The 11,956-nt window shown below is 35.6% G+C and overlaps 1 protein-coding gene across 1 annotated transcript in view; it reads left to right on the plus strand.

Annotated features, from left to right (window-relative positions):
• Positions 1 to 11,956, plus strand: part of cux2b (cut-like homeobox 2b) — a 195,954-nt gene that overhangs the window by 164,768 nt on the left and 19,230 nt on the right. The window contains exons 6-9 of the mRNA XM_052094874.1: positions 1,787 to 1,925; positions 2,439 to 2,515; positions 2,613 to 2,679; positions 7,558 to 7,606. Of these exons, the coding sequence (XP_051950834.1) occupies positions 1,787 to 1,925; positions 2,439 to 2,515; positions 2,613 to 2,679; positions 7,558 to 7,606 (332 nt within the window). The remainder of the gene's footprint in view (positions 1 to 1,786; positions 1,926 to 2,438; positions 2,516 to 2,612; positions 2,680 to 7,557; positions 7,607 to 11,956) is intronic.

An 11,956-nucleotide genomic window follows, 5' to 3' on the forward strand; every position in this document is an offset into this window, starting at 1 on the left:
GTGTGCAACTTTAACCCAAACTCTAACGCTCACCCTAAAAGAAAACTTGAATTAAAAAGTCAAATATTATTTAGTTTTTGAATGAATCGCTTTTCCCTTTAAAGGAATATTCTGGACACAAGTTAAGATCAATAGACAAAAATCTGTGGCATATTGTTAATTATCACAAAAATTAATTTAGCCTTTAAAAAATAAAAATAAATCTGGTTTACAGTGAGGCACTTACAATGGAAGTGAACGGGGTCAACCTGTGAATGTTAAAATACCCTAAAAATAAAAGTATAGCCACAAGATGTGAAAAATGTGTGTGTTGAAATGATTTTACTGTGATAAAATCACTTAATAACCTTTTCTGTGCCTATTTTACAACTTCATTGCCATGATGACGTAATGCTGTAAAATTTTAAAACCTAAAACGACTTTTAGCTGTTCTAGAATTTCCACAAACTGAGCCTATGGATTAGCCACGCCCCCTTTTTCCCAAAACCAGCATTTCAAAGATACCAAATGAGCTGTATTTTATTCATTAATTTAATTTAAATGTGTTTAATTTTATGTATTAATAAATTATTATTTTATTCATTAATTTAATTTAAATGTGTTTAATTTTATGTATTAATAAATTATTATTTTATTCATTAATTTAATTTAAATGTGTTTAATTTTATGTATTAATAAATTATTATTTTATTCATTAATTTAATTTAAATGTGTTTAATTTTATTTATTAATAAATTATTATTTTATTCATTAATTTAATTTAAATGTGTTTAATTTTATTTATTAATAAATTATTATTTTATTCATTAATTTAATTTAAATGTGTTTAATTTTATTTATTAATGAATTATTATTTTATTCATTAATTTAATTTAAATGTATTTTATTTTATTTATTAATAAATTATTATTTTATTCATTAATTTAATTTAAATGTATTTTATTTTATTTATTAATACATTATTATTTTATTCATTAATTTAATTTAAATGTATTTTATTTTATTTATTAATAAATTATTATTTTATTCATTAATTTAATTTAAATGTATTTTATTTTATTTATTAATAAATTATTATTTTATTCATTAATTTAATTTAAGTGTATTTTATTTTATTTTATTTATTAATAAAAAAATTCAGCTTATTTAATTAAAATTAATTTGTATTAAATTAATGAATAAAATAATAATTTATTAATAAATAAAATCAAATAAAATACATTTAAATTAAATTAAATTAAATCTAGATCTTTCCTTAAATAAATACTCCGTGTTCAAAACACATTAAGCTTGTCCCTCCTTTTCTTAAAAAAAATAAATATAATAAAATAATAATATCGAGATTACAGTGAACAAAATTTTTGGAGGGTTTAAAAAGGCAGAAATGTGAAGTTTGTAGATAACGTCTGGGGATACTTTTGAAAAAAGATTATTTTTGACAAAGCTTCTGTTACTATGTACAAGTATAAGGGAAACAGTATAATTTAGATGTTTTTCACCATTTTTAATCACATTTTAGCTTCTTTGCAGAACACTTAAATAGTAGATATTGCAATAGTTTATTTGTTTTAACATAACAAGACATTATGAGACACGTACTAACAATAATGATTGTTCTGCAGTCAAGCACTCCACAGGTGTCTGTCTGTTTTCATACATCACTTAATCACCTCTCAGATTCTCTCAAATTCTGATCCGAAACTCGTAAACAGTTGATTAACCGTTTGCCAAGAATTGATGTCAAGTGAAATTGGACAATTTGAATATAATTCCATTTCATTCACAGAACACACAGAGGAGGGGTGCGTAACCGTGGAGACAGGGGAGGCGTTGGCACAGCGGCCCCATAAGATGACACCAAACAGCACACAGAACATCCAGGATGGAGAGTCGCCTCTCCAAATCCATCAGAACACAGAAGACGAGTATGTGACACAAAATGATAAAGCGCATACACACTGTCACCAAGTGCTCATCCCTGTTCAGAATGGAATACTAGCGAACTGCTTCCTCCATACTACACAGTATGCACACTACACACTCTGTATAATGCCTAAAACTAAAAGGTGTGTGAAACAGTGTGCAGGATGAAATGGTAATGACAACACATCATAATGTTGCATGTTTAATGGAGCAAATGCCGTCCAGTTGTTCTTTCAGAAATACATAAGATCATTTTTCTGTTTGTGTTCTGTTATTTGGTCATTTCATGCATTTTAAATACTTTTGTAGACTATGCAAAGTATGCACACTGCACAGTGCACACTCCAAAAATAGCACAAGTCGTATTGTAGTACTCTACAAGCATAGCCTTTTTTGTTAGAGGTGAAAATAGTACGTTCTACTGAAATCAGTGGATTTTAAATGATCTTCATCATTTCTCATCGGTGTCTCAGTCTCTTCCTGGTCTGATCTAGATATTTCTGATCGTTCTGCAGGGTGGAACATAAATCAGATGCTTCTCTGCCTGTCAGACTCGGCCAGGCTGAGGATCGGATCAAAGCACTTCTGTCATGTAAGATCCATATCAGACACAGACGTCATCTGAGGCCTCTGTGAGGTCAAAGGTCAATAATTCAACCTGGGTTTTTTCTTCTTTGGTGTTTGTACAGCACTGAACTCAGCCCAATCAGAGCTGCAGGAAATGAGATGTAAATACGACAAGGAAATGGCTGCTAGGTAAGAAACTCTTACAGATTCATTTTATTGTCATGCAACAAGGTACTCGATTTAATCTAGTAAAACTAAACTCAATGTGCTCTTTTGAAACAGTAGTTAGTTACACTACAAGTTACGAGCTATTAACAAAAGTAGATATAGGTAGTGAAGCTACTAAAGGGGTATATATCTTTTAAAAAATATAATTTTAAGGTTTTATATATATTTCTACAATCAAAGTATTTAGCACAACAACATTTAGAATCTCATATTTGCATATTTGATCATTGAATCATTTGATCAGTGAATCATTTATTTGATCAGAGAATCGTTTGTTTGATCAGAGAATCATTTGTTTGAATAGTGAATTGATATTTGATCATTGAATCATTTGATCAGTGAATCGCTGGATTGGATGATTGCATGAGTAGATAGTTTATTTGATCATTGAATCATTTGATCAGTGAATCGTTTATTTGATCAGAGAATCGTTTGTTTGATCAGAGAATCATTTGTTTGAATAGTGAATTGATATTTGATCATTGAATCATTTGATCAGTGAATCGCTGGATTGGATGATTGCATGAGTAGATAGTTTATTTGATCATTGAATCATTTGATCAGTGAATCGTTTATTTGATCAGAGAATCGTTTGTTTGATCAGAGAATGATTTGTTTGAATAGTGAATTGATATTTGATCATTGAATCATTTGATCAGTGAATCGCTTATTTTATCAGAGAATCGATGGATTGGATGATTGGATGAGTAGATAATTTATTTGATCAGTGAATCATTTGATCAGTGAATCATTTATTTGATCAGAGAATCATTTATTTGATCAGAGAATCGTTTGTTTGAATAGTGAATTGATATTTGATCATTGAATCATTTGATCAGTTAATCACTTATTTAATCAGTGAATCACTTATTTGATCATTGAATAGTTGGAGTGAATGATTAGATGAGTGAATCGTTCATTTGATCAGTGAATCACTTATTTTATCAGTGAATTGCTGGATTGGATGATTTTATGAGTAGATAGTTTATTTGATCAGTGAATCATTTGATCAGTGAATCGTTTGTTTGATCAGAGAATCTTTTGTTTGATTAGTGAATTGCATATTTGATCATTTAATCATTTGATCAGTGAATCACTTATTTTATCAGTGAATCGCTGGATTGGATGATTGGATGAGTTGATAGTTTATTTGATCATTGAATCATTTACTTGAACATTGAATCGTTTATTTGAACAGTCAAGCGTTTTTTTGAATAGTGAATTGCATATTTGATCATTAATTTGTTTGATCAGTTAATCACTTATTTGATCATTGAATAATTGGAGTGAATGATTAGATGAGTGAATTGTTCATTTGATCAGTGAATCCTGTATTTGATCAGTGAATCCTGTATTTGATCAGTGAATCGTTTATTTGATCAGTGAATCGTTTATTTGATCAGAGAATCTTTTTTTTGAATAGTGAATTGATATTTGATCATTGAATAATTTAATCAGTGAATTGCTTATTTGATCATTGAATCATTTAATCAGTGAATCGCTTATTTTATCAGTGAATTGCTTATTTGATCATTGAATCATTTAATCAGTGAATCGCTGGATTGGATGACTGGATGAGTTGATCGTTTTTTTGATCAGTGAATCGCTTATTTGGATAGTCAATCGTTTGTTTGAATAGTGAATTGATATTTGATTATTGAATCATTTGATCAGTGAATCATTTATTTAATCAGTGAATTGTGTATTTGATCAATGAATCAATTGATGATTAGTGAATTGCTTATTTGATAGTTGAATCCTTTAATCAGTGAATCATTTATTAGATCAGTGAATTGTTTGTTTGATTAGTGAATTGCATATTTGATCACTGAATCATTTGATAACTGAATAATTTATTTAATTAGTGAATCGCTTATTTGATAATTGAATGATCGGATGAGTGAATTATTTGTGAATTGCTTTTTTGGGATTTGAATCACTTCATAAGTGAAACATTTATTTGATCAGTGAATAATTTGATCTGAGATTCATTAGAACGATTCAATAGAATGATTCAGACCTCCCTACGCTACTTTTGAGAGAGTGGACAGTTTGGTAGAGCAATTCTGGTTCCGCCAAATATTATTAGCAGCTGTCCTGATGATGCACATGATTCGCTAAACTGAGAAGCTGAATGGTCCTCTCCTCTGGAAACTCGAGCTTTCTCTGATTGTGCTCTGAAAGCTATCTTTGTTTAGCGCAGCCTCAGAGACGCGCGTGTTTGATCAATCTTTCACTTCTCTTTATTATGCATCTCTCCACCTTTTGAAAATCAACTCCCTGATGGCTGAGAGGAAACTGTTGAACTTCAAACAAATCTTATGAATAATCTCCCCGAGATGCGATTGAAATGAGAGCGCTCTGATTGTGCGTGAGTGTGTGTGGGCATGTTGGGATACGATGTTGCAGAGGAGAGCACTAGATAAGAAATAACTCACTCGACTATAATGACAGTAAACCTTGCTTTATACTTGCTTGACTACAGCGACTCCCTTAAGAACTATTGAACTTGTGTATTTACAGTATTTCTTCAACTGATGGATTCTGGTGTTTCTCTAGAGTCTGTGTTGTATAGAAATGTAACTACAGTATAAAGATGCTATTCGTGCACCAATGTAGATAGTAACAGACAAAAAATAGCTTATGCACAAAAACATTAAGGCATGATATTCAATGAGGCTTTCAATGAAACTGCTCAATGGGGACTTTAGGATGTTCAGGATATTATTAACACTACAGGACCATTTTTTGTAAAGGTGCTTTAAAACAACATAATAAAAATGACTTGAATTACCCGAGAGTTATTTACTTTTTGCAGGCTGATAAATTGTCGGCTGATATTTGGGTCACTGACCAACAATGTTGTTCGAAATAGAAATCTTTTTAAAATCGAGTTTAAAACATGTCTGTCAAGTGTGTAGAAATTCAATCTTTTATATATATATATATGACTTAAAAATGTAAAAGTAAAAGGTATTAAAATACTTTCCTCGCACACAGTCGGAAACATAGAGGAGCTGTTAATTTGAATCGTTTATTTGATCAATGAATTGCATATTTGAGAATTGAACCATTTGATCAGTGAATCATTTATTTAATCAGTGAATCACTTATTTGATCATTCAATTATTTGATCAGTGAATCATATACTTGTTCAGTGAATCGTTTATTTGATTAGTGCATCGTGTATTTGATCAATGAATCATTTAATTGATTAGTGAATCATTTATTTAATCAGTGAATTGCTTAATTGATCATTGAATCATTGGATTGAATGATTGGATGAGGCATTTTTTATTTGATCAGTGAATCATTTATTTGATAAGTGAATCACTTATTTGATCATTCAATTATTTCATCAGTGAATCATATACTTGTTCAGTGAATCGTTTATTTGATTAGTGAATCATTTATTTAATCAGTGAATTACTTATTTGATCATTGAATCTTTTAATTGAACAGTGAATCATTTATTTGATCAGTAAATTGTTTATTTGGTCAGTGAATCACTTATTTGACCATTCAATTATTTGATCAGTGAATCATATACTTGTTCAGTGAATCGTTTATTTCATTAGTGTATCGTGTATTTGATCAATTAATAATTGATTTTATTGGTGAATCATTTATTTAATCATTGAATCACTGGATTGAATGATTGGATGAATAAATTATTTGTTTGACCAATGAGTCATTTATTTGATCAGTGAATCGTTTATTTGATCAGTAAATTTTGTATTTGATCATTGAATCACTTATTTGATCGTTGAAATATTTCATCAGTCAATCGTAGACTTGTTCAGTGAATCGTTTATTTAGTCAGTGAATTGCTTATTTGATCATTGAATGATTGGATCAGTAATTTGTTTATTTGATCAGTGAATCACTTATTTGATCAGTGAATCGTTTATTTGATCAGTAATTTGTTTATTTGATCAGTGAATCATTTATTTGATTAGTGACTTGTTTATTTGATCAGTAATTTGTTTATTTGATCAGTGAATCACTTATTTGATCAGTGAATCGTTTATTTGATCAGTAATTTGTTTATTTGATCATTGAATCACTTATTGGATCAGTAATTTGTTTATTTGATCAGTGAATCACTTATTTGATCAGTGAATCGTTTATTTGATCAGTAATTTGTTTATTTGATCAGTGAATCATTTATTTGATCAGTAAATTGTTTATTTTATCAGTGAATCACTTATTTGATTGTTGAATTATTTCATCAGTGAATCATATACTTGTTCAGTGATTCGTTTATTTAGTGAATTTTGTATTTTATTGATGCATTATTTGTTCAGTGAATCTTTTTCTTAACATGAAAGCTCTAAACGAACCGATTCACTAGAATGATTCAGTCCTCCCAGTGCTATAAATGAGAGATGCAGCATCACACCAAACCTTTTTGACTTCAAGCCCCAGAAAAAAGAATCTAAATGACTTTTTTGAAAACAAGAACATCATAGCAGAGGTTTATTTTATTAACTTAACAGATCATTTTGGCATCTTATTGGCATCGGCTGTGTCGTAACTGTGCCCACTTGGCCAATTTACAGTGTTACCTACCAATTACAAACTCAAAATCCACCATGATACATATTGTTATTAAATTCAAATGCTGGTAATGCACCTGTGAATCTCTGCTAGCCTATTACTTTAGAAAGTCAGTATTCACTCACTCATGTGTGCTGTTCCAGAAGAAATTGTGTCTTTTCATGTCAGACATACTTTGGATAATTTGCACACCGATTATAGCAGCACTGATCTGTGTGCAGTTATCTGTGAGCTTGTAACATGATGTTTGATGTTTACCGTGTCGTTTGTATCTTCCAGAATGGAGGAGATGGGCGTACTAATGGCGAATCTGGAGAAGGCCAACCAGGTGAGTGAGGTGCCCTCCTCTCATCCTCTGATTGAGGCGCTACGACGTCAACATAATCACCTTCATAATTAAGCATTGAGTTTAATTAGACACCCCTGCAGCCCCTCTTCCTCCTCGCCCTCGCTCGCATGGGCCCGTGATTACCCGCCACTCTTTCCCATGGTGGTGCGTGCCTGGCGAGGGACGGCTGCTGAGAGCCGCGTGCGATGCGAAGTGAACGAGGGGGGCTGTTAGTGCCCTCATTGCGCTGATTGCTTCCTTTTTTCCAGCGTGATTTGCGTTTTCTCCCTTCGCCGGCAGCTTTTAGATAAATGATTCGAAAATGAGTCATTAATTAGCAGGCCGAGTGTGACAGAGCAGGTAAACAGTTTGGGAAGAAAGTGGCTGCAAGTAAACATTCACCTCAGCAGAACGGAGAGAGAGAGAGAGAGAGAGCGAGAGAGAGAGAGCGGATGTTTTGAAGCACCTGTAAAAGTCTCTGATTGAGGTTTTGAGGTCGCTCTGGCTCCATTCGGCCTGAAAACACATTGAAATGTGGATGTTGGTGCCTGATTTTTATTGATGTTCCAATTTTCAGTGTTTACTAAACGCTCAGCATGCACAGAGGCCCCCAAAAGTGTTTGGACACTTAAGACGTGCTTGTACATTTTTGTCTAAATGTCATTGCATTACAAAACAAAGTATTAAAGCAAGTGGCTTTTATTTGAACCTCCTGAGACCCCTGCGTGACCGCTGTGTGCATTTTCCATTCCTATTTTTGATTTGTAACTGGTTACACCTATGAAACATGTTTTGGACCAAATGAATCCACACATGTGGACAGCGGGACCAAGTTGGGAAATTTAAAATAATACCAAGCTATATAAAGTCCGAATTTTTCATCAAATTGTTTATTATGTTTCCAGATGTGTTGGTTATTCATGTTTTTTAGAAGTTACAGACATTAAATCAGAAATTAGCATAATTAATTCAGATTCAAAGTAATGTCCAGCATCGTCCAATCACTGTCAACCATGTTAAAATAAATTGATACATTATAAATGGCGAATCTATGTACTGATTATCATCGTCCCATGTGTGTCGAACATGTCGAGTGATCCAAACATCCACTTAGATGCATAGAGATAATATGCTCCCTTGCTCCCTATTTAGTGCATGACTTAACCTCCAGTGTGCTGTCTGTCTGCACTGGTCTCAGAACAGTTATAGGAGAGCTATAGGATGCTCCCTTGCTCCCTATTTAGTGCACGACTTAACCTCCAGTGTGCTGTCTGTCCGCACTGGTCTCAGAACAGTTATAGGAGACCTATAGGATGCTCCCTTGCTCCCTATTTAGTGCACGACTTAACCTCCAGTGTGCTGTCTGTCCGCACTGGTCTCAGAACAGTTATAGGAGAGCTATAGGATGCTCCCTTGCTCCCTATTTAGTGCACGACTTAACCTCCAGTGTGCTGTCTGTCCGCACTGGTCTCAGAACAGTTATAGGAGAGCTATAGGATGCTCCCTTGCTCCCTATTTAGTGCACGACTTAACCTCCAGTGTGCTGTCTGTCCGCACTGGTCTCAGAACAGTTATAGGAGACCTATAGGATGCTCCCTTGCTCCCTAATTAGTGCACGACTTAACCTCCAGTGTGCTGTCTGTCCGCACTGGTCTCATTACAGTTATAGGAGACCTATAGGATGCTCCCTTGCTCCCTATTTAGTGCATGACTTAACCTCCAGTGTGCTGTCTGTCCGCACTGGTCTCAGAACAGTTATAGGAGACCTATAGGATGCTCCCTTGCTCCCTATTTAGTGCACGACTTAACCTCCAGTGTGCTGTCTGTCTGCACTGGTCTCAGAACAGTTATAGGAGAGCTATAGGATGCTCCCTTGCTCCCTATTTAGTGCACGACTTAACCTCCAGTGTGCTGTCTGTCCGCACTGGTCTCAGAACAGTTATAGGAGACCTATAGGATGCTCCCTTGCTCCCTATTTAGTGCACGACTTAACCTCCAGTGTGCTGTCTGTCTGCACTGGTCTCAGAACAGTTATAGGAGAGCTATAGGATGCTCCCTTGCTCCCTATTTAGTGCACGACTTAACCTCCAGTGTGCTGTCTGTCCGCACTGGTCTCAGAACAGTTATAGGAGACCTATAGGATGCTCCCTTGCTCCCTATTTAGTGCACGACTTAACCTCCAGTGTGCTGTCTGTCCGCACTGGTCTCAGAACAGTTATAGGAGAGCTATAGGATGCTCCCTTGCTCCCTATTTAGTGCACGACTTAACCTCCAGTGTGCTGTCTGTCCAGCACTGGTCTCAGAACAGTTATAGGAGAGTTATAGGATGCTCCCTTGCTCCCTATTTAGTGCACGACTTAACCTCCAGTGTGCTGTCTGTCCGCACTGGTCTCAGAACAGTTATAGGAGACCTATAGGATGCTCCCTTGCTCCCTAATTAGTGCACGACTTAACCTCCAGTGTGCTGTCTGTCCGCACTGGTCTCATTACAGTTATAGGAGACCTATAGGATGCTCCCTTGCTCCCTATTTAGTGCACGACTTAACCTCCAGTGTGCTGTCTGTCCGCACTGGTCTCAGAACAGTTATAGGAGACCTATAGGATGCTCCCTTGCTCCCTATTTAGTGCACGACTTAACCTCCAGTGTGCTGTCTGTCTGCACTGGTCTCAGAACAGTTATAGGAGAGCTATAGGATGCTCCCTTGCTCCCTATTTAGTGCACGACTTAACCTCCAGTGTGCTGTCTGTCCGCACTGGTCTCAGAACAGTTATAGGAGACCTATAGGATGCTCCCTTGCTCCCTATTTAGTGCACGACTTAACCTCCAGTGTGCTGTCTGTCTGCACTGGTCTCAGAACAGTTATAGGAGAGCTATAGGATGCTCCCTTGCTCCCTATTTAGTGCACGACTTAACCTCCAGTGTGCTGTCTGTCTGCACTGGTCTCAGAACAGTTATAGGAGAGCTATAGGATGCTCCCTTGCTCCCTATTTAGTGCACGACTTAACCTCCAGTGTGCTGTCTGTCCGCACTGGTCTCAGAACAGTTATAGGAGAGCTATAGGATGCTCCCTTGCTCCCTATTTAGTGCACGACTTAACCTCCAGTGTGCTGCCTGTCCGCACTGGTCTCAGAACAGTTATAGGAGACCTATAGGATGCTCCCTTGCTCCCTATTTAGTGCATGACTTAACCTCCAGTGTGCTGTCTGTCCGCACTGGTCTCAGAACAGTTATAGGAGACCTATAGGATGCTCCCTTGCTCCCTATTTAGTGCACGACTTAACCTCCAGTGTGCTGTCTGTCTGCACTGGTCTCAGAACAGTTATAGGAGAGCTATAGGATGCTCCCTTGCTCCCTATTTAGTGCATGACTTAACCTCCAGTGTGCTGTCTGTATGCACTGGTCTCAGAACAGTTATAGGAGAGCTATAGGATGCTCCCTTGCTCCCTATTTAGTGCACGACTTAACCTCCAGTGTGCTGTCTGTACGCACTGGTCTCAGAACAGTTATAGGAGAGCTATAGGATGCTCCCTTGCTCCCTATTTAGTGCATGACTTAACCTCCAGTGTGCTGTCTGTATGCACTGGTCTCAGAACAGTTATAGGAGAGCTATAGGATGCTCCCTTGCTCCCTATTTAGTGCATGACTTAACCTCCAGTGTGCTGTCTGTATGCACTGGTCTCAGAACAGTTATAGGAGAGCTATAGGATGCTCCCTTGCTCCCTATTTAGTGCACGACTTAACCTCCAGTGTGCTGTCTGTCTGCACTGGTCTCAGAACAGTTTGAAATGCACCTTATGTTCATCCTAACTCCATATAAAGCCCCTGAAAGACAATTTTTTCAGTTTTTGGATGCATCCATTGGTTCTCTATATGATAATGCACAGTGAATATCAGATATTTGAACTGAAACTGAGCATACAGTCCACGAACAGTCACACACCTCTGCGATCACAGCCATGTTGTTTAGTCACATGACTCCGAACATCGAAAGTTTAACCCTTTACTGACCGCACAGAGTCTCCTGAACTGAGATCAGTCGGTTTAAATTATATTTAAATTATAGCGAAGCCAAAATACAACATCCACGTGTGTGGACGCAGGGTCGCACAAGGCTAAATAAAGATAGCACAAGTACACTTTTCAAGCTAAATATTTCACACAATAAAAGACGTTTGTTAGGTTTGAAATGCAAAAACATTAGATATAGAGTTCATAATGATGAATACAATGATATGGGAACCTAAAAGTCACACTTACAAATGTCAAAATGTCATTAAACTACTTAAAATATCAAACCAGGTGTCTTTTCTTGTTTTTTTAAGATATGGTTTAAAAAAAAATATAGTAAT

This window comes from Xyrauchen texanus, chromosome 27 (assembly GCF_025860055.1).
Source record: "Xyrauchen texanus isolate HMW12.3.18 chromosome 27, RBS_HiC_50CHRs, whole genome shotgun sequence".
NCBI classification, from domain to species: domain Eukaryota; kingdom Metazoa; phylum Chordata; class Actinopteri; order Cypriniformes; family Catostomidae; genus Xyrauchen; species Xyrauchen texanus.